This window comes from Metopolophium dirhodum, chromosome 9, assembly GCF_019925205.1.
Source record: "Metopolophium dirhodum isolate CAU chromosome 9, ASM1992520v1, whole genome shotgun sequence".
Taxonomy (NCBI): Eukaryota; Metazoa; Arthropoda; class Insecta; order Hemiptera; family Aphididae; genus Metopolophium; species Metopolophium dirhodum.
The window spans coordinates 13,747,478-13,772,589 of NC_083568.1; the positions used below are offsets into that span (position 1 = coordinate 13,747,478).

General features: G+C 33.3%; 1 protein-coding gene across 2 annotated transcripts in view; it reads left to right on the forward strand.

The window, feature by feature from the left end:
• The window catches only part of LOC132952989 (growth hormone secretagogue receptor type 1-like), a 170,915-nt gene extending 148,881 nt beyond the window's left edge, over positions 1 to 22,034 (forward strand). Inside the window, exon 4 of one of the 2 annotated variants that reach the window (XM_061025530.1) lies at positions 14,535 to 22,034. In XM_061025530.1, the coding sequence (XP_060881513.1) occupies positions 14,535 to 15,363 (829 nt within the window). In that variant the 3' untranslated portion in view covers positions 15,364 to 22,034. Of the gene's footprint in view, positions 1 to 1,714; positions 8,015 to 14,534 lie in introns of those variants that run through there. The other variant, XM_061025529.1, reaches the window with a different exon arrangement.
• Positions 22,035 to 25,112: the final 3,078 nt, after the last annotated feature.

The window sequence follows — 25,112 nt, forward strand, 5'->3', positions numbered from 1 at the left end:
AATCAGAGACTATTTTTCATAATAAATTACAATTAAAAAAACTGCACTTCAATATCTGCATTATATTTTTGATTAGAGCTACAGATTTTACAATTAAATAACATACATTTCACTAAATTCGGGATTTTAAAATAAACATTAAAAGAGAAAAATCATTGTATTATAATAAGATAAAGTTATATAATATTATAAATATTATTGTATAGTATATTTTAAAATACGGTAACTTTAACGTCAAGTTCCCATGAAAAAATAAAACTAAACAATATTTTCGAATATATTCTCGGACATATCACATATCACTTTGTTCAAGTTGAACATTTATAAAAAGATCACCGCATATACTATTACGTCATTCGATAAAGTATAAATAATTGTATTATTATTTATTGCGATCGCGATTTCCATACATACACACTGTAATATATCTATGATATTTTGTTATGAAATCGCGAAATATTATAAAATAATATCACGGTTTGCGGCGTTCGTATACGTATTTTGACTAAAGACAAAATAAAATCAAAAACTGCCGTTTTCGTCGATCGGATTAATTTTTTTTTATTTTAGAGAAATATTGTATAACTTATACTTGTATAACGTATACACTTGGGGAACTGCAACAGTAAAACCCTGCCCTTAAAATACGAACATTTTGTGGCTTTGTACAATAAATTATTATACATTTTATGCTGATGAATCACATGTACGGGGTGCATCGTCGCAGATCTACGTGTGAGGTAAACGGAGGGTTAATCTTTTATATTTTAGACTGAACAACACTATAGATAGGCAACGACACCAATTCAATCGTTCATTGCTCATTATTTTAATTTGTAATTGTCTCACTAGTGGCGCATGAAAGCAGAAAACGAGTAAAACAGTAGATACTTATTCTCCACCTCCTCCTAACACCATGTGCTACTAGTGAGTCAAATCCAAGTTAAAATAATGAGCGATAAATGATTGTATTGGCGTTGTCCATAGGCGCAAATCGCAGGGGGGGGGGCTGATGGGACCTATCCCCAACAAAATTATACAGTTTTTAGTTGTGTGGGATCGAAGCCCCACGCACATTAATGTAAAAAATGTCCCCCCCCAAAAAAAAATAAAATAAAATGATTAATGCACTTGCACCCATGGCCTTGCATATCTAAAAAGGTAGCGTTATTTAATCTATATGTTTATATATCGATTATATGTAGATATAAATGTAATATCAGTTTTGTAAATAATTATAATTAATAAAAAAGTACGTAATGCGTTGAACATAATATTAAAATTACAATAATTAATTCGTAAGTCACATTTATCTCGGCTATACCATGTAGGATGTCTTCAATTTAATATCTTCAAAGTCTACAAAAAAAAAAAAAATAGTATATTTTACTATTAATTTCTTTAATATTAAAACGAATCAAACACTTCAGACACGTATTTAAATATAATATAGGTATCACGATACAAATATAGGTAGGTACTGGACTTCGCGCGTACCAATATTAAATTATTATGCTTTATATACTTATGTGGCTTGTATTATATAATAATATATAAAGAATACCCACTCACACGCTTGCCTATATTATCATCATTTATTATTTTTGTTATTATTGTTTGTTGTTATTGTTTTTGTCGTTGTTTCTGTCGTTGTCCGATCATCAGAGAGCACAATCGCATATTTTTGTTTTTGTTTTTATTCTTCTGTTCGCAGTCCGATCACAATGATCTCGGAATACACGCAAATGGATTACATCGACGGCACCAAGGTGCCCGTGTGCTTGACCAAAGCCAACACGTTCTGGCCGATAGCATTCTTCGTGGCCATCATCGGCGCGTTCTTCGTTGTACCGCTGTTCGTGCTGGTCGTCCTGTACACGGTGATCGCCGCGCACCTGATGGCCGACCCGGGCACCAGCTGCACGGACAGCGCGTGCAACCAGCGCGCCCGCCGGCAGGTGGTGCTCATGCTGGCCACCGTGGTCCTGTCCTTCTTCGTGTGCCTGCTCCCGTTCCGCGTGTTCACCATGTGGATCATCCTGGTGCCTGAGCACACGTTCCTGGACCTGGGCCTCAAGCACTACTACATCATACTGTACGCGTCCCGGGTCATGGTTTACCTGAACTCGGCCGTCAACCCGATCTTGTACAACCTGATGTCTTCAAAGTTCCGGCGCGGATTCTGCAAGCTCTGTCGGTCCCGGTGTGGCGGCGTCGACGACGGTTACGACGACTATGACGGCGGCGGCTCGGGCGGTTGTGGCGTCGTTGGGTGCGGTGGGCGCCGACGCAGACGACGTGGGCGCCGTCGGGACGTGTTCCGACTTCGGCCCACCGGCACGCTCACCACGACGCTGTCGCGGTCATGTAGTGGACCGCCGACGCGCGGTAGCAACGGAACCAGAAACGGCAACGGCACCGGAAACGGTTCGGTTCGGCGGCACGTCGACGTCACCGCCGCCACCAACACGGCCGCGGCAGTAGTCACCGCCCTGTTTGGCCGTCACCACGGCGTAAAGACGCGTCTGCAGGTCGATGACGATCATCTAAAGGAGAGTTTTGTATGACCGCCGGCTGCAGCTTTCCACAAACTATATATTTTTATTAATATTATTCGTATCGATTCTTAAAAATTGTATTGTAATATTTTTTTTTAAACCCTATCGAGTATTTTAAATTGTTGTAAACGATAAAGTACCATATGTATCGTAAGTAGGTATGTGACTGTACCACGATTTGAGGTAGTATATTGTGATTGCCCATCGACCTATGATGATGAGTTGTGGGCTGGCAGTCAAATTAAATAGACTCAGAAAACTCCCTGTGACACCAGCTGTGATGACACGATTTAAGCAAGTATCGAAGATATTATTATCCTATAGATAATGTCAACATAATATATTATAATATCCATTTTGATAAGAAACTATCATACTATAGTAACTACAGTGTTGGTGTGTAACTTACTTCCCGCCCTCGCTAAGATACTATATTCATCCGTGATTGAAGTGTCAAGCTTTTCGGTTTCAATGCGTTGGGCATCTTATCATCATTAGTCAATGGACAACCAAACTATTTTAAAATCTATTTATTATGTTTTTACTATAAATTTATTGTAATAATATTTAGTTGTTATCGTTGTAGCTCGGCCGCACGATTATCTCGTCCCGACATCGAGTCGCATCTCTAGTCGAATCGTCGTTATCGTATTATTATTATTATTAATATTAAATAGCATTTAGTCTTTTTGATTTTTTACTCGTTTTTATTTAATTTTAAAAAGTTCACGACCCTACGGGGTTCATTGGACCGTTGCACACGTCACGCGTATTTATTTAGGTACCTATCTACATAATGCATTTCGAAATGTGGCTAACGCCATTTTTGCGGACATTAAAACCGTTTTACTAAATCTCGAAATCACTGTCGCTATGATAATAATATATGTTACGTACAAGTTCGCCATGTTAATGTCAGAACCGTCGAGACTTAACGATTATAGGTACATACAGGCACGTAATGTCGCATTGTTTCGGTGCTCGTCGTTGGCTGAAAGTTTCATCTGATAACAAAATAATAAAAGTATAAAGATCCGATCGCGGTGCTCGTTCGCTCCCCAAAGCAGGAACGGTACAATATAAAGCGCATCCCCCTGCGGTTGTGCCCCTGTCTGTAAAACACTCAAAGACTTGCAGCACTAGAATATTATATTTAACAGCTAATGGAAATTCGAATAATTCTAATTTAAAAACATCAACATTATCAGTCGATTTAAGTCTAATGTTTGCATTTTTTTTTGTTATATAGTTTAAATAAATCAAAAATCCCATAAATATTATAACAACCGCGTGAACCTCTAAATAATTTCTGTAGACATTTTCGAAAATCGCGTTTCAATAGTTCCACCTATATGGCGACTCTTCTGGAAAAGAGTCCACTCGCCGCGTTCGATTTAGGTCTTACGATAGGTAGCTGATAATTACCTATATTATAGATGATGAATCTGTCGTAAGTGTACAATATGTATATCGTACATGGTCGTTCAAACACATTTCGGGCGAGTAAAATATATATTATTATTACACGCATAGTTTCGACGAACAATATTATTATATATTCTATATTCTATATTATTATATATTATTATATTCGACTTTCAGCAATAAATCCCTATGAATGATTTTGGGTGCGCCGTTGAGCATTTCAACAAATTTAGAGAAAACTTGGTCTTAAACAATACTATAATATTATTATCATAATCATCCACGCAGTATTTACGAATAAGTACGAAGATAAAATATATATACAGCCAGGCGCAGCCTTCGAACTCCTTCGCTATCGGTCGTAGAATTTTTTTACTTTAATATTTCATAACCTCAATTTTTTGATTTATCGTTCGGCAATAAGTACGACACGCGTGTCTGCCTCATATTATGATATATATATTTATATATATTATGTGTCCACGTATGGTAACTGCTGCTGCGTCCAAAAACTTTTCAGCACTTTCGATCTTCAAACGCACCGTAAAAATAATAACAACAACAATGATATATAAGTACGAAAGAAAATTTATGTATTCACTCGCCCGGCAAATTTCTTTCATAAGAAACAATTTTTATTTTAAAGATTTTTTCGGATATAAATAATACTTTTCAATGTACACTAAAATGTTGATACCATACATTTTCCAATGGTGAGAATGAAAAGCGATTTAGCATTTAAATTAAAAATACTTATTGAACACGGCCATTTCTCTAAAATATTCATAAAAAGTATTATGCGATATTTTCTTAGTTATAGTGGTAGGTAAATATTTAGACTGAAAAAAAATCCATCATTCAGATTCACAAAAATTACATTAACTATAATTTAAATAAATGCATTTTTTTCGAGAGAAAATCGAGGGGCGTGCATGCTTGAACAATCGACCTGATAACATCTAAATCGTATAACCTGAAGCATCAATACCGCCACCGACTTAGCCCTATGTTGACGTGCTCAATATATAATAATCTCGATCAGCTTCTGTCCTGGAATATTATACTAAATTTATTACGCCGGCCGAAGTCACATTTTACAAATTCAATTAAAATAAGGCCTTACTTATATATATATTATTATGAAGCAGAAAATTATAATTTACATGTAGGTATAATATACTATTATATCACTCGTTGTTATTTGTTATGCCAGCGGCGAGCACTTGTAAATTGTTTAATTATAATGAAACGCATGCCGTTTTGTCTTCACGCGTTTTAATAATTATTTGTTTCGCTTATCGCGTGTTCTTTTACCTACCCGCACAAAGTCGAACACAAACACCCACCTCGTTTGCAAAACACGCACTGCACTCATAAAATATAATATTATTTTAATATACACCAATAACAATATTATAGGTAACTGCCCCTCTAAAACGTTCAACGATTTGATTGAAAACGCATTACGCTCCGCGGTCATGCACATTTTTTGCGTTCGTATTATATATAATATAAATAAATAAATTATAATAATCGTATTTTCGCGCGTAACTATTATCATATTATTATTACCTATGTCCGTTCACTATTGAACCGTATACGACGCGTCTTCCCGTCAATCGACGAGACCGAAATATTATGCGACGGTCGCGTTTTGTGGGCCCACTCGACATTCCTATTCAGCTAAATAGTAAATTTTGTACATAATATTATAATAAGTGAATGACGACTGGTCCTCATCTCACACACAATGTATTATACGATTGTAAGACGTACATTTGTTGATTTTATAATAGATATATATTTTATGTTTGTCCTTAACGTGCGATTTCTGATAGTACGACAAACGTATCACCATGGCCTGGATTTAAGTGACTTAAAAACTTTTTTAAAATGCTTTGAAAAATAACCAAAAATTCCAATAAAAAAATGCCTTAGCAACACAATAATAATGCCCTTAAAATATGACCCAAATCATTTTGATATAGGCAAGCAAGCGAGAATAAGTCGACGCCCTACGGTTAAACTTTCAGAATTTTTATCACTTCTTCATCTCAATAATTAAGCTAACAATAATACAAAAACAAAATACTGAACTTTGAAACACACAATATAAATATATAGTATACTTGAAATAAACACGATCGTGATACAACTATTTAAGCAAATATAATGGGAACTATATTTCTTGATATATGATTTTAATTTTATAATTTACACTAAAATCTTGTACAATGAATTAATAATTAAAATAACCCAAAAATGCTAAAAAATACTCAAAAAAATTTAAAAAACGTAAAATAAAAGTTTCACTTTTGAAGTACCTACCTATCTTTTACATTAAATGAACTATGAACTTAGAAATGCATTGTTCAATAAGACCCAAAAACAATGCGCATTGCATTGAAAACCGGGCCCTACTTATCACTATAGATACTGGAAAGACAACATTTCGACGTTCCAACATATCTAGACACCTGTTATTGTTTTTTCGTCTAATCAAAACAATATTATTGCTAACGCGGGCGTAAATTGTGTAAAGCGAACGACTGCACTCTATCGTCGGTTGGTTTTCTGCGTCTAATATTATATCATTATAAATCACAGACTTAACAAATATAGGACGTTTGAGAAATAACAGTATAATATTGTACGACGTTAAAAAAATGAATTGCCCGTCGACTTTTTCTAGAAATACTTTATTTAAAAAAAAAAAAAAACACGAATCGCTTTTGCTTGGAGATATTTAGCTGTAGACGGGAAGATTGATGAATCTAAAATTGAAAGTATATACGTTTTGTAAGCAAATCAATATGTTGCTGCATTTTTTCGATTTCATTGATATCAGCTGCAGGGTCATCAGACCAATAGAACGATGACGGCCGTGGCCGATTAAGAATTTTTTAGAGTTTGAACTTCCGGTCGGTCCTTATTACGTTCCCATTACGATTTACAGGTACAATCGCACGACCGTCGCAACATATTACATAGTGTTATTATATCATCATACAGACGTACGTCACCGATGCAGTAGAGGTATTATTGTTATTAAAATATAATATGTATTTTCGATTCATCAGCAATCGCGAATTCACTCGACTAGTCACTAAGCAAGTTTTCTATTATTTATTATTATTATTACTTTACTTAAATATTATATTATAATATACGCATTTTCGATATGTTACTGATTACCTATTGTGTATTATACCCCGCCACCCACCGTTTACTCCGATAATTATTTATATGTCTAAAATATATTTTTATTTTTTACTTTTAGGTAGGTACGCACTGTTACAATATTATTATTGTAAATACTCAATATTATATATTTATTGTTTTATTATATTACATTGTAATTGTATAAGTACGACTATTTTTATTTTTATTTTTTTTTTTTTTGTATACGATTTTTGTGCACAACAAGAATATAATAATATAATATTGTACCATTTATACCTATTATAATTTATAACTATACTGTTAGGCGTAGGTATATATTGTTTTAAATTGTATAGCCGATACGTATTATTTACTTTATATACATTGGCAAAAATTATAAAAGTTACGAAGTTATTAATTGTATATTATGTTCGTAATTGTTATATGCTGTCACATTATTTATTTACAAGTCATTATTATTATTATTATTATTATTATTATTAAATATAACGCAAGTGCCTATATTATACTATGTCCGTGCCTGCACACGTTTACCGCATCTGAGATTTAAATAAATCAAAATTATTATATTATTATACATACGAGCTATATAAACATAATATGTAAAAAAATGTGCTGCGTTCTTTTTCTTTTCACGTCTATTTAATAATAATATATTATGCCTAAATCACAATTCAACAAGTGGGTGAGGTTGTTTTCTGCAAACAATTATAATCAGTTATACACGTCATGATAATAACGTATACTTCTGTTCAGTGGCACAACAATTGGGGATTTGAGGGTTGTAATAACCCACTACCCAGTACCCACCCACAAAAAATAACCCTGGTTTCGCCACTGCTGCTGGTAGTATCATATCAACGATTATACATAATCCTCTCTTCGTCTTATAATTTCTAAATTGTGAGACTGAGGGCCACGACCTAATTTACCACATATTACGTACACGCGTATAGCTTTGAGATTATCAATTAGTTTATTATAAGACGACTACACGCATATTTCATAGATCTATATATGACCTACAGGTCTGCACTTCCATTTAAAACGATTTTTTCAACAATATAATATATTATATTTGTACTCATTCCACGTATACTTTTTAGTACCCTGCACACATGCGGTATATTTAGAATACTAGGTATGTACATTGTACAATCGTTCTATATCGCACATATAGTATTTTGCAGTAATTTGAATTTCTGCACATTCCACACGCGTACGTACCTACGGTTTACACGCTATTATTATATTTCATTGATATAATAATATAAAATCATAATAATACACAGAAAGAGAAAGATAGAGGGAGAGAGAGAGAGAGAGAGAAAATGACACATTTACAATATTATAATATTATATAGGTCAACGCACCGAAGAGTCTAAAGCCGGAGAAGGATCTAAAAAAAATATATAAAACGGTAGTATTTAATTATTATTATTTTTTTTTATTAATTATTTATTTACGTCTTCTATTAGCACTGTCATAACATAGGCTTTTTTTGTTATTCGAATAATAAAACGACTAGCGGCTTTGGCTAGAATATACTTGCGTACTTATATATATTATGTTCTGCGGCGCTTTCGCAATGCGATCTGTGTTGTCATATTATATAATGTATCATAATATATATAGACATTCAAACAGTGGCGGATTTAGAATTTTCTTCTAGAGGGGATGTACAATTTTTTATGTACATATTATCATAACGTAAACATTTCGTATTATAATAATATGTACACAAAAAATTGTAATTATTAATGATTTTAGACAAAATGTAATTTCCTTGGCGAGCGTGCAATTTTGTTTAGCCCACGGGAGGACTCGTAGGAGATATGACCCTCATCCATACCACCCTCCGTAGATCCGCCACTGCTTTCTAAGCTTATTATATATTTCGACTACGAAACAAAACATTATATTGTACTTGGCCTACGTGAATGCATTGTATGCGTTACGCCAAACTAATACTGTTTTGACGACGTGCATGTCATAATTTATTATATATATATATATATATATATATAATACTACGCGTTTTCATTGTATAAAATATATATATACCATCACATGAGTATCCGAAACGGAAACATCACCAGCTATAATATTATACGTTTATAACGCCTACCATTAATACGACATACACGATACACCCGACGTGTGAACCGTATCGATTTTCAAACGACCATTGTACCAACAAAATATGTACGATTCACGTATTGTTTTATGGACAATGTCGAACGTATTATAACGCGGAATTGGCCGATGGTCGGGGAAATCGGTTCGAGAGTCACACGCTCTGTATTGTATTATAGATTATATTGTTTTATCATCATACGGTCGATTGAATTGCGTTCTTCTCTGTGTCTGTCTTTAGTGTACTAAGGTTGCAAATATTTTTCTTCTTTTAAGTCTCTATAACTATAACTATATAATATTTTGTAATACGTGTTCGTTTATATATGTTTATATAATATTATTATTTCACATGGCAGCTGATACTATCATATTATTGCGGCTTGGGCAAGCTTTGATTATTATTATAATATATAGTGCGTCATGTTACGAGCGAATGAAATATTGCAAAAGCGACACGATCAAAAGTCATATTATATTATTATTACTATTATATTACAACAAAATGTACTATATTATAATATAATAAACGCTTAAATTACGTTATTATTATTTCATAGGCTGCATATAAATATATATAGACGCTTTTGTATGTGTTGTTATTTATTATTATTATTTTTTTTTTTTTGTACTCGTAAATTGGCTCATCGGTTTTCCGGAGGCGATCGCTTAGCGCCGTTCATATTGCCCTGTTGCGGTACTCGTATTGTTTTATTAATATCACATTATAATACGCAGGCTATTCGTTTTATATCATTATTCGACATTAAGACATAATATACTTAAGTCGGCAATAAATTAAAATATAATAGATCACGATTCACGATAACCATATAATAATAATAATAATAATAATAATATTAATACAATCGATGGCGTTTTCCGTATATTATTACGAATAGGTATGTAATAAATACCTATACGTAACGAGTATATAAATTATTATACATAATATACAAGCTGCGGAAAAAAATTCTATTGCTAAATTGGCGAGCGCTGTATACATCGGTGTTGTTTTCGTTTTCGTGTAAATAACTGCCGTTAAAATAAAAAGTGCAGCTCGTGTTTAATATAATATAGTGATGTGTACTCGTCTTTTGTACTGTTTTTGTGACGTCCGCATTTCAGACGTTTAAACGATAATTGTTTCACAATTAAACTGTATATAATGACGCAGTCGTCATTAGGCAAAAAATACTTTTTAAGTATAAAAATTATATATGTATGACATGGTCGCGTACTCGAATTATATACCTTCGCCCTAATGGATGGATAACCAGATAGGTGATATTGTCAAGAGCAAACAGGAACAAAAAAACATATTGATTTAATAATTTAACTTTGAGACTTGAGTTGTCACATCCACATAATTTATAGTAAACGTGTATGTATATACAAACAAAAATAAAATACAACTGAGGGTGGTTTTTGCAGACAACATTTTGATCGTGTTTATACTTGTATGAGTGTGAGGGGGGAAGTAGGAAATTAAACAGTCAAACAGTATCTAATTTTCGAAATAATTTATACAAATATATAAGTTTAAATTAAACAAACGCCTCTCTAATTTTTTATTACTGCACACTACTACAATATTGTTTTAATTTACAATAGACACTGTCTAATCGGAAAACCAAACGTCCCGAACGTCCGGTCCATCCCTGGGACCGGCGTTTATAAATAAGGGTACACCGAAGTCGAGACGATATGCTTGTAAAAATATACATGCTTAGAGTATTTATCCCCTCCAACCATTGACACATAATTATAATTCCTTTGACCGAACCACGGTAAGTTTACGGCCGTGTCATATATATATATATATATATATATATATATTATATATATAACTTTACTGTCGTATTGCTATAAAATTGCCGCATCATGTGCGATCAAACGGTTTTGGGTTCTTATCGCTTGTTGTCGTTATAATATATTATTATAAAACATTATATCTTACTATACATTTCATCCTTCCATACATTATATACATATAACATAATATTATAATATTAATACATTTTCGTCTTGTTTTGCAAAGAAGCTCTCCGGGAGACTGCCGCTGCTGGAAGTGCATACATCGTCTCTCGATCGTTTCGGCGTATAATACAATCTAATGAAATATATTGTGTATTATTTTATAATAATTATTGTTGTCGGCGGCGGCGGCTGTCACTCGGAGTTCATAGATTGCCTGCAACAATATCGTGCTGCAATAATATTTTTACGATAAACATAATGCATACCAATTTCCGCGGTCGTTGATAAAGTGTGCTCAGCCTGATGTATAGGTTAGGACCTGACTGTTGAGTAACGACGAATCCTGCAAGAACATGCACATTTTTACGATCATAATATTTACGGGATTTAAACGGGTGTCGTGTACGACCTAAAGATACATAATATTATTCATTATTTGGTCTGCCGTATCTACAATATATTGTTACATATTTAGTTTGCCAAGCGATCTTTGCAGCTAAGTTATTTTTTTGTGTTGACGCAATCAATATAGGCACATCTTTATGCAAACATTAAACACATATGTCAATAAAATACATACGAGCTGTTCAAAAGAAAACTAACATTAAAAAAAAACACATATACATGGCGGTAGTTCCGACGAATAGGTTTTCACGATTTCTTCTCAATCGTTTTTTTTTTTTACTTCTTAAATATAAAATATGTCCATATATCAAACACAAATGTAAAATATCATATTATTACTATTGTGTATTACTTTATTTCGTAGTTGTGTCAAAATATTTTTCCCATAAAGTAGTAGGAAGAGGGCCATATATTTTTGTATCGCTCCGGGCTTCAAATTACATAGATCAAGAGCTGATCATGATCATCTGTGGACGGAGGATTCGTGCATGTACGAAATAGGGCCCACGGTGACGATAACACTTGGCTAGCGTGACACACTTCTTTATAATATTATATAATATAATATATTGAACCATCCAAATAACATAAGGTTTATCGCGATCGAGATTGGTATGTATTATCGTTATCTGCTGCAAATATATATACATAAATATTTATTATATTATATACATGCACAACAGGTCCATACGCCTACTTTCGCTCTTAAGCTGCATTTTAATTATACAGAGAGTAAGTGGATTTCCTTTAAATGAAATATTTTTGTCCAGTGACCTCGAATTGAAGTGGAGTTTTCGGGAAGAGTGAGAAAATCCTGAAATACACATTTTTTTTTTATGAAATACAACTTTTTAGTAATTTTATTGTGCACGTGCGCATAATAGAATATGAATTTTTTAAACGTCAGCGCATATTTTCAAAACTAGATTTTTTGATGGACCTAATTTGACTTAGCAATTTGGACCTTTTAAGTTTTAACTATATGGTTCTAAAATCAAAATTGACAAGTTACAAATTTCAACGAGGTTAAGTTTTAATGATAATTTATGTATATGAATATCCAAATTTCAATGCGATTTGGTGTATTTTTATCCTAACTTCATGAAGTGGATTTTGGTTTAAGAGCCATAGTTAAGAAATAAAAACTACTTAGAAAATCCAATCTATCCAAATCGTTGTTGAAAATACGTGTAGCCATTTTATAGATAAAATTCAATTTGTATTGTGCGTGCACTCAATGAAAGGGCAAAAACCCTAAAAATCGTCAAAAAATTTGTATTTTCGTATTCCCAAACTTCTCTTAAAAACTCCATTTAAATCATGGCACTGGATAGAAATAGTTTGTATTATGTTTAAAAGGAAACACGCGCGCCGTATAGTGTATAGTGTATACTATGCCGATCGGTTCTTTTAACGCACTGCAATACTCAAATGTTTTCGATCCACCGTTATTGTACCTAATTACCTAAAAATACTTAATTCTTTATATCGTAATCTCACCGATCAATAAAATAATGAACGAATGCTTCTCAAACACAATTTTTTTTGCAAAATTGTCACTCGACGGTGCCATAAACTATCTAGTTTGGTTTTGAAGTTCGCTCGGAAATCCTTTCACCTCAAAAGTCACTAAAATTAAAATTTGTACTAAAAAAGTCATCAACAGGTATTTCGCCAACACCTTAGTTTGAAAAAAAGTAACATTTTCCAAATTTTATACCTATAAACGTATAGAACGCCATTTAAATAAATAGTATAGCGCAGTTTCAAGCGTCAAAATAAGATCCTTCCTTTTAAAAATCTAAGTAACATAAACGTCATTTTAAAAACTGTTTTCAATCCCTTTCCTATTTAGAACAAATATTTTTGAAATTTTTTGTTGACAAAATTGTTACTCGACGGTGTTGTAAACTATCTAGCTTAGTTTTGAAGTTCGTTCGGAAATTCTTTCACCTCAAAAGTCACTAAACTTAAAATTTGTACTAAAAAAGCCATCAACAGGTATTTTTAAAAACTGTTTTCAATCCCTTTTCTATTTAGAACAGCGTGACAAAGGGGTAATCGAGAGGCAAGGTGGCCGCCTTTGAGTTTCTAAGGGGTGGTGAGGTGGTAGGTAAAGGCCAACGAGTAATTATATTTAGTATATACACGACAATAAAATATGTCTTTATAAGGTTTTCAATGAGTGCCGAGTGGGTGGGTGGAGTATTAGCCATGCCTCTGAAAAATGTCAAGTTCACCACACCACTCCCAAATACTATGACGATTAGCGAGTTAAAAACGTTCGGACTATTTTACTTTTTTCCATTTTGTAATTATATCTCTTGCTCCAGGACCCAGGTGTGTTTTTTGAGATATTTAGACCGGTAAAACTTGAAATATAAACGAAAAATGAGTGCGGTGCGTTAAAATAATTACTGCTCAACGTGCCTATATAAAACATAATAAAACCTTCTATAATGTATATTATCCACAAAAACGTCCGATTATAATACAGTGAAACCTCCCCTGACGGACATCTCTAAATAGCTGGCAAAATCCCAGCGACCGCGAGTGTCCGGTATTTAGAGGTTTCGCTGTATTATAAACTACAATATAATATATAATATTATGTCGTCTGATTATATAGCTTAAAATAACCATTCAGACGACAGTATATAATATTACGCAGTGACAGCCAAATATTATGACATTGCTGCAAGACATGATGTGCATTGTATATTATGTGCACTGCTGCAGCTTATACGACATTTTATACAACACAATATACTAATCATTGACGCGCACGCGCGCGTGCCACGTCGGTCGTGGGCGCGCGCACGTGTGTTTTTTCTTTGTGTTCGCAGCCCGATGCTCAGACTGCCCGATTACCACTGGGAAGAGTACGTGGACGGTACGCTAGTGCCAGTGTGCCGTACCGAGGCGTTCACCGTGTGGCCGGTGCTGTTCTTCGTCGGCACGATATCGGTGTTCTTCGTGGTGCCACTGTTCGTGCTGTCCATATTGTATGTGATTATCGCTCGGCACCTGATGGCCAACCCGGGAACGGTGGCACCGAACACCAACCGGGCGGCGCTCCGGTACCGCCGGCAAGTGGTGCTCATGCTGGGCACCGTGGTCGTGTCATTCTTCATGTGCTTGCTGCCGTTTCGGGCGCTCATCCTGTGGATCATTCTGGCGCCGCCCAACTACAACATCATGGAGATGCTCGGCGTCAAGAACTTCTACTTGCTGCTGTTCTTCAGCCGGATTATGCTGTACATCAACTCGGCACTCAACCCTATCCTGTATAACCTAATGTCGTCCAAGTTCCGGGACGGGTTCCGTCGGCTTTGTGGCCTGCGCCGCGGCCCGTGGGCCAACCGTCATCTAGGCCGCAAGGGCACGGTGACCACGACGTCGGCGCACGCGGGCGGCTCGGCCACCGGTGGCACCACCACCACCACCACCGCCTCGTCAAGCGTCAAGAGCGACGGGGGTGGCAGCGACCGGAGGACGTCGGCGGCCACGACCAACATTTACGCCCGGATGAAGCGTAACGGCGTCACCGTCGTATCGGGGGTCGAGCCTAGCAGCCGGACGTCTGGTGGTGGCGGCCGGCACATCATCAAGCGGTTGAACATCACCACGGCGGGCTTACTGAAACTCCATCAGCCGCACGAGAGTTACGTCTGATGATCATTCATCAAATCGTCGTTATAATAAATAGATCAATTGCTTATTAAATATTTGTTGTGATAAATAGATAAATATTGTGTGTGTGTGTGTGTTTGTGTGTATGTGTATGTGTGTATGTGTGTATGTGTGTATGTTTATCATATGCCGTTGTTGTGATCGAAACATTAGCGGAAATCTAGTAAAATTCTTAAAAAGCGGGGGGTGGGGGTTGGATGATGGCAACAACTAACAACTTACAATAACTACCTAAGAAAAAAAAAATCTTGTTTTGTTCTACAATACCGATGTTAAAATTTCCTAATAAATAATATTGTAAAATTCAATACCCCCCGATACGTATAGGTAGTCCGATCGCAACAGCCTAACTCCTAAGTTAGGTTAAGTTTGGATTAGCGCTGATATATCTTAAGTGTTAAACAACGCTACAAGGTGTGATCGTGATTCGCGTTCACACAATTTCTGTCGAAATAATTATTTAAAAATTCAGTCACACCTATTATTTGTATTAAACATTTACCGATTTACCACAGTTTTCTATGTGGACAAGATTCGTAACTATAAATATCAAAATTATTTTTCCAGTTTTAAAGTGGGCCAGGACGACTTTTAGGGAGATACTATGCCATCCAAGCAACCACCACTGATTTCCGCCAATGAATCGAGATCAAATAGTTTTTGTGATGTTTTAACGGTTGTTAATTTTGCATATGAAACGATTGTTCCTGGACCAATCTATTTAGATATAAATATAGAGTTCACGCTTCGGGTCCAATGTTTGTTATCTCATATATATATATATATATAGGAAATTAATAGTTGAGAGTAGAAAAAAATGTCGTCTCAATATAGACAATAATAATATTGTCCTTAACCGATATCAATTCGATTTATAGATCATAAAAATAACTATATACAACTATAAATGATATACTATAATTCTTAAGTATCACGATTTCTGTGTTGAATCCTTCTGTGGGTCGCAGATCTATAGATCATATACAGCACGAAACAGGTGTCGGTCTATTTCCATAGTTAGTTTCACAGTTTTTGCTTCTTATGTGCTTCTATTTATACTAGCGCTCGTTCATGACGACCGTGAAGAGTATTGTTATCGACTTTTTATGCGAAATACTCTCCACGGATATTGCATAGTATTTATCTAGAAAGGGACTCATTTGCAGTCATAATTATTATTGTATTCTTTAGTAGACGATATTGACATAATAATTATATAGGTAATACATACACCAACGAAATACTGCTGCCCGAAATTCCGTCCGTTTCTGTTGTATTATCGGATGGAATAATCGTTGTTGTATACAATAATAATAATAATATTACTTACCTACTCGAATAATAATCATATCGACCAAATGTCGACACATATACCTACCATTAATAACCACGCGGTTGTCGCGGTCACTCCGACTCCGGTCACACAAACGTGTTGACGTGAACCTATATAACCTTACGATACCCGAACAACCAATATTGGTAATCTAGATGTAAATATATAATATAATATACCTACCTAATTTATAGTGAGCCATATATAATGACGTCGCGTTGTTCGTTATTGTCCCCGCCAAACCCTGTTTCGTGGTTATCGTCTCCTTCAAATTTTACGCCACATATCACGCAGTTACATATCTCCGGTCGATTTTTTCCTTTCGATGATTTCTATCCATTTTTATCTATACTATATACTATATTATTATAACACACGCCTATTTATAATATTTAATGTAATGTACTAATATACAATATACATACGAACCTCCCGGGCCTCTACGTCCCGCGCTCCCTCCGGCACAGATCACGCGTCCTCCTTCAACAATAATAATACTACGATAAGTACATATATGTATAATGCAAGAAAGTATATATAGGGGGAAGGTTTAAGAAACGCACTCCCCGGCAGTTGAGTTTACGAAAAAAAAAAAAAAAAAAATGTCATATCGAAATTATAATATCCACTTATAGAAGACCTTCATGGTTTTTATAATGATCGTTGTCGAACTCTTTTATAATTACGCCCTAACGCTAAATCGACAATATTTTGTTTATTATAAAAATGATAATTTTTAATATTTCTCCTTATATGCGTGCCCCATATAATGTACATACGATCCTATATAATATAACAATATAACGACAAAATAAGTTGTTGCGTCCAACATAATATATGGATAGATACTGTAGATATGCGCATGATATTCTATACTGCATAAAATTTTGCTGTAGGCTGAGTAGTTTTTTTTTTACCACGATATACGTATGGGTAATAATTTTTTGTTTCCGTTTCGGTACACCACAATATATTCACAACCAATACATATTATTATACTTTGCTATTTATACGAGAATACGATATACAATACGTATAAGTGGCATTTCGGATATTACATTGATTTTTAATCGATTATTTTTTTACGATGTTTATGATATTGCATTATGTAATGGGTGCTCGTGATTCTGAACGATTGGGACACGCCTATAATAGGTTCGAAATACTTCGAATAGTTTTCAAACGACTTATAGTATTATTGTTCGAAATGTACATTTACTCGAACGGTCTTGCAAGGAATAGGACCATTTAATAAGTTATTATAAAGTATCTGCAGGGTGATTTGTACACAAGCAGTAGTTGTTCAAGAACTTTCGAAATGAATACATTTTTACAGAAAATTATTATTTACTTCGACATTTTTATTTTATTAAAAAAAATGCAATAGTTAATAATTATTAATTTTCAAACTATTTGACTTTTTGTATTATTTTTTGTCGATTCTCGACATGTTTTGTTTCCCCGTGTGATAGTACGTTTGAGTATACTCTAATACGAATATTTTTGTATGAAAGAAAAATACGGGAAACCCGTACACCGTAAAGAATAACAATAATAATATTAGTCCCATGCTAGAAAAACTCGATAAACAATAAAACTATAATAATTGTGGTGTGAAATATAATACATATTGTATTTTGTAAAAGTCTGAATTTTTAAAGAGTCTGTGTACAATAATAATATATCAATATATCGGTGCACGCACGCTTCTATTGTAAGACGTTAAATTATATTTAAACGGATTATTTTGTATATTTATATATCGGTATTAAACAAAAAAACCAATTCCCAAAACGATCCGCGTTTTGTATATTATAATATTATACCCTCGACCTGGGCGCATCCAAGTCAATTAATCTACCTAATATAATATATATATTCATGTTTTATACACAAGTGCACACTATATAAGTACGCGTACATGGTATATCGTCCCTTTGTGCCGAGTGCAGTTGGACGAAAAACGCTATGAATTAAGCATACCGAATAACAGTTACCTACGCATTCTGTGATTACAGTTTATAAGGAGTTTATTATGCAGTGAACTTCCCACAAAGTTTTTTTGAAAGCATAATAATATTACCTACTATAAAAGCCGTCAAATGTCTGACCGTGGGATTCTCAATACTGATGGCTAATACAGGAGCAGGTAATATAAGGTTAGACCTTGTTGGTCGGTCACAAATAAAATTTTAAACTAGTTAGGTGGGTACCTCCTTTTTTGTTTACTCGAAATTCATTCCAACTAAAAACCTATCAAGTGTTAGTATTAAATAGTTTTTACTGATTTTTTGATTTATCGGGAGAATAGTGTTTTCTCCAAAAAACCGTTTTACAGGAAATTTTAAACTCAACCAACATTTTTTAAACTTACCCGAAAAACCCAAGTTTTTTTCGGAAATTTTTATACCTATAGGATGCGTACGTCATATACGTAATGTTATAGGGATTTCCATAATAATGTTCACTTGCGCGTTTTTACGTGTGCGTGAGTGTTTGTGTGTGTGTGTTTGTGTGTATGTGTGTGTGTGTGTGTGTGTGTGTGTGTGTGTGTAGTGACCACCGGTGCTTTCAAAAAAATTATATAATAGAAAATATTACGTTACCTAGAAATAACATATTATAAATTTTTAACAATATATCATAATATTATTACTATAATATACCTATATACATATTATATTGTGTCCCTCCCCTGTTTTTTCGGTTTCACACACCGTTTCTCCCTCCCCCGGCCTAGCGTGGCTCTTCGTTTATATACCTATCTAATACTATATAATATTATGAACCCTAGACAATTTTTAAGTACCTATATATTATAATATGTATGTTTTAAACTGTATAATATTATTGTAATGTTATCCTAAATACTAAATATTGTAGACTGTAGTATACTAGTTGTACCTATATACCAAAACCCTACTATGTAATATTATCATTACGTTTTTATAGTTCCTTTGTGTGTATGTTTGTGTTTGTGTGTGTATGCGTGTGTGTGAGTGTGTTATGATTAATCGACGTTTAATATTATTAATGTGTACCTATAGGTATATCTCTATTATACTATATTATGTGCCTATTTATGTACGCCTCTAATATGGAATCGGTGCGCAGGTAATGGGAATAAGTCAATTTTGGCGGTTTGTCGATTATTTTGCTCATATGCTGTAGAAAACTGACAGATGCCTGGTAGACCTACCTACCTAAAGTTTTACTACATTGGTTTTTATCACCGAAAAATTCATGATTGTTTTATTATTTCTGGTATTAATTCATATAACAGTCATACAAGAAACGAAAAGTTTCCTCGTTTTCTGAAAAGTAATAAATCTTGATTTATTCCCTAGTGCCTATAAGTATTCGTTCGTGTACAATGTTCATTCATAAATTTTCACCGCGGTAACACACCATGTTTAACACCGAAAATGCTCCTCTCGGCCAATTTTACCTTGTAACATTAGGGGGGAATTACACAGTCTCTATAACAGTACAATTTTGTTACTCAGACAAATAATATACTGTGTACATATCATGTTCATACATTTTATATGCGATGTTCCTGATTTTATTTTCAATGTTTAGTTTACTATAATTAGCGTGTATTGGATTTACTGTTAATTGATGTAGGTGTAGGAATATAATATTTTCAAATATATTAAAAATATCAATAATATATTCTATTTTTATTTAACAAAATTGAATTTTTATAACATAAAAAATGATTTTAGTACCTATACATGGAGACATATTTTCGAAAAAAATTCAAAGTTTACACACGGAAAATATTTTTGTGTGACAAACAAGATTACGGTTAGAAACCATGTAATTTATTTTCCTGTAACGGTAAACGGTGAAGTCAAGGTTTTTGAGAGGAGCATTTTCTCGTCAAATACGATGTGGCGAATTCCGCAATGAAAAATTTAAACGGTCTGTCAACCAACAAAATATTATAGAGCATGTCAACATTCCTACTACATATTCCCTTTTAACCGCGCACCGACCAATAACATAATATATATATGAATGTACCTATAATTTATATATAGTATAATATGTTTATATTTATAATGTATGTATGTAATATATTAATATATATAATATTATCTACAGGGTAATTCTCCAATAAATCGCATTACTCATCCCCTTTTACGTCACTGATGTAGTCACATTGAATACGAAATTTTTGGAATCTTTAAATAAATCGAAAACCATATTTTCCAATTCTTGGGATTTTTTGTAATAGGTACCTACTTCCTTAAAGAGTGTCCTGTGGAGATACAAACTTCTATTTTCCAAACGAGAACCCTCGTTTTCCACAGTAAATTATTTGGTGGATAATTTTTCTGAAAATGTTTACGTATCAAAGTCAAAATTCAAAAAAGTTATTTTTGAGTTATTTTACTTTTCGTAAAAAAGATAATAAGTCCATGATAATGGGTTTTGAAGATATAGGGATTATAGTGAGTTAAAAACTGTAGTAATTAATATATGAACCTTTATATTGTAAAAAATGGTCCAAGTATTTTAAACACAATATTGATCTATAATATTACATCGCTATTTTATATTTTTGTAAAACCATTTTTAAGGACTATTAGGTATTTTTAATAATCTAAACAATAAATATTTTTAATTTCAATAGCTAAAAAATTACTCATTCAGATTTTTAATTAGATACATCAACATTTCAAAAATATTTTCCGTTAAATAATTTTAAATTAAAAGGGGTATTATCATTTGGACTACAAAAGTTTATATCGCTACAGGACACTAATTAAGTAGTACAAAAAAACGTCGAGAATTTTTAAATGGGGGTGAACATGCTTGGTGAATCACTCTGTGCATAAATATATAATATTAAACGCATATATGATAACGACAAAACATATTATGACAATATAATTTTATGTATACACTATACATTATATACATATATATTATATATTATATATACCTATACCTACTAAATAAATAGAGACAACCAATAAACATGATATTATATTATATACCTTCAGCTAAGTTTTAATTGATGTACATTTTATATTTTTTTTTATTATTATAAGAGGTATACTGCTACAGTACATGTTTTTTTTATTTTTTCATTTTTTGTTATTACTATTATTTTTTTTTATTTTTTTTTTTTAGTGTATTTTTACTTTTTACCGATTTCTACCTTTGATTTGATGTGCGTACAAATTTTACCAAAGTCAACATATTATAGATAATTTAGTTATTATTATTATCTGCATTATTATATTATATAAGTGCCTATCGTCGTTCGTAAGATACAGAACAATAAACTACAGACATCCTTGTTGAACGTTGTGCATAACTTATTAACTACATAATATTATCCAGGTTATATAATAGGTATCGTCTGTAATAATAATAATAATATAATATTACGACAGATGATTTTATTGTAAATCGTTTTAAGTATTTGGATGCTGTTACTGCAGATAAGTAGCTATTACGTGATAAAAAAAAAATAATAAAACGTAAAATATTTTTAATTTTGCGTGCGGAATAACTTATTAATCTGATATTTTGATGATTATAACAACTATAGGATATGTTATTGACTACAAAGGTATAAATAATAAAAAAACATTGCAATTATCTTATAGAAATAGATATTAGATGCAAGGAAATATATAACATGGTAGTTTTTACTAGTAATTATATATACTACTGATTAATATGTATACATGTCTTGTTAAGAGAGGGCCCAAAAATATAGTAACCCCCCCCCCCCCCCCCCCCGAATTCAGGACTGCGCAAGCCTATGAATATAATATGTAACCATTTGCTATCATTTAGTTACCTATAGGAGTTGAAAAAATAAGCCATAAAGAGGAATGGCCTGGGAGATATGTAGAAATAATCAAATTTAATAGTTTTAAAAAAAAATTAATAAAAATCAAAAATATAAAATGACTATAAATAGCAAAATATTAAATATCGTAAAAATTATAAGTTCAAAAGATTGAACATGTTCCGTTTAAGAAAACTTTTTTTTACACATTATTAAAAATTTCTCAAGACTATAATACTAGCTTAAAAAGAGCCAAAATATTTTTAAATTGTTACCATTTATTTAAAATGCTAATATAAATATTTTCTGAAAATTTCAAATATCTATAGTTATTACTTATTATTTATTAGTTTTTGAATTTAGTTTTGTATAAAAATAACCACTCTTTTTGTTTTTCTTGACGCTTTTTAAAACTACTTGAAATTTTCAATTTTTACCTCCGAAATGTACCAACTACATTCACTTTTCTATCAGAAAAGATGCTGGTCTGAAAATCAGACCATTTTTTACTTACCAAAATATTGCTGATAGACAAAAAAAACACACATCATTGTAAAATCAATACATTCTTTCGGTCCGCTCCGCTCAGAATCGACAGAATCTAAAGGCGTATGTAAAAAATAAAACGTCCGAAAATGTACAAACTATTTGGTAGGGTGAACAGTCCAGTGATTGAACAGTTAAGTGTTTGTTTGCTATTAAAATGTATTCATAAATTTGTTTTTAGAATTATACAAACATTTATTAGAAAATACAAATTTGAAATTACCAATTTATATTCAATCAGTGGGTCACATAATTTTGTTAATTTTTTAGCTAAATCAAAATATAATTTATCCAATTATTTTTTTTAAACAAATCTTTTTTTTTTTTTTATTGGGTAACCCGCGGCAACATAGGCCATTGGGTGTGGGGGAGGGCACTGTAGGTTTTTAAATTGGGTAGGTTGGTACACGTGTATGTTGTGTTTTGGCAGAATTTCTAATGGAGCACCCGTAGGTTTCTGCCGTGCCCCGGGTGGGGGGATGGCGGCACTTGTTCTCCGGACACCGTGACTTGCCCGAAGAAAAATGCCGCCCACGGCCAAGGTATCGAACTCGGGTCGGCTGCATCGCAGCCGACGCCTTAGTCCTCTCGACCACTCCGTCCCCCAAACAAATCTTTATTTTGATATATTAGTTATCAAAGAAATAATATTTCTAATTGAAACAACCATTTTTTTAAAGGATAAATATATATAATAGAACATTATTAAGGAATTGAAAACAGTATTTTGACTGGGAAAGAGATTGAAAACCGTTTTTAAAACGACATTTATGTTAATTAGATTTTTAAAAATGTTAACTATTATTTGACTTCTAATTTTTAAATAGTTAGCAGTGAATAAACTAAAGTACTATAAACAACACTCAGGGTTTTATTTGACATTAGCACATTTATTTAACAATTAACGGTCTGGCCTCAGGACAACCTGCTCGAGAACGCTCTCCGACACAGGTCTCCAACTAACTGCCATACCATACATTGGTATCATATTACATTAATCTATTAGAGGGGGGGGGGGGAGATGTCTACCCATCATGCAAACAAACATATTACATATTATTATTATTAGCTTAAGAAATATTTTTAACAAAAGGAAAGAGTTTATTTTGACGCCTGAAAGTTGAAACTGCACTATACTATTTATTTAAATGACGATCTATATCGTTTATGGGGAAAAAATTTGGAAAATATTACTTTTTTTCGAACTTTGGTGTTGGCGACATACCTATTGATGGCTATTTGACTACAAATTTTACTTTTTTTGAATTTTGTCGTGGAAGCATTTCCGAGTGAACTTCAAAACTAAGCTAGATAGTTTACGGCATCGTAGAGTAACAATTTTGAACACATGGACTATAGGATCGCCGCTACTGGGTACAAAAAAAATGTCTACTAATTATTTCTCTTTTAACCAATAACAACCATTATCAAATTCCAGGGTTACTGGTTATAATCAAAAATTTCCATCGTAAATCACAAAATCCCTGTTTGAGCACCAATCTGGGTTGGACCTACTGAGTCCAATCGTGAATCTGAACCATACATGAAACCAATGTTTCAAACAAATGTAATCAAAATCGGTCAACCCGTTTAGGAGTTCAAATAGGTACAGACATACATATGTTAACTTTTCGGTTACACTTAACAAGTAAAAGACGCAATATTCATTAAATTCATTTATTCGTGACACTTATAATATTCGATACAAACATTTAATAAGACACGTTTCGACACATAGACGCATAAGGCGTACTTCTCGTCACACACACTCGTACTACTCACTCTCCGCAGTGCTCACTCGGCCGAACCTCACCACGGATGGCAAGGGAGGGGGCGGCCGTCGTCGGCAGGACCGACCCACTATCTGGAGGAGTTTACACATAAGAATTATATATTATAAATAAATATAAATAGATTATATCACTCAGTATTCATTATCTTGTGTGTACACTGTACAGGGCTTAAGGTGGGAAAAAATTGCACTGGGGGAGTACTGTCTATAGTTTTAAGCGTTCCATATATAATTGTATGTGTAAT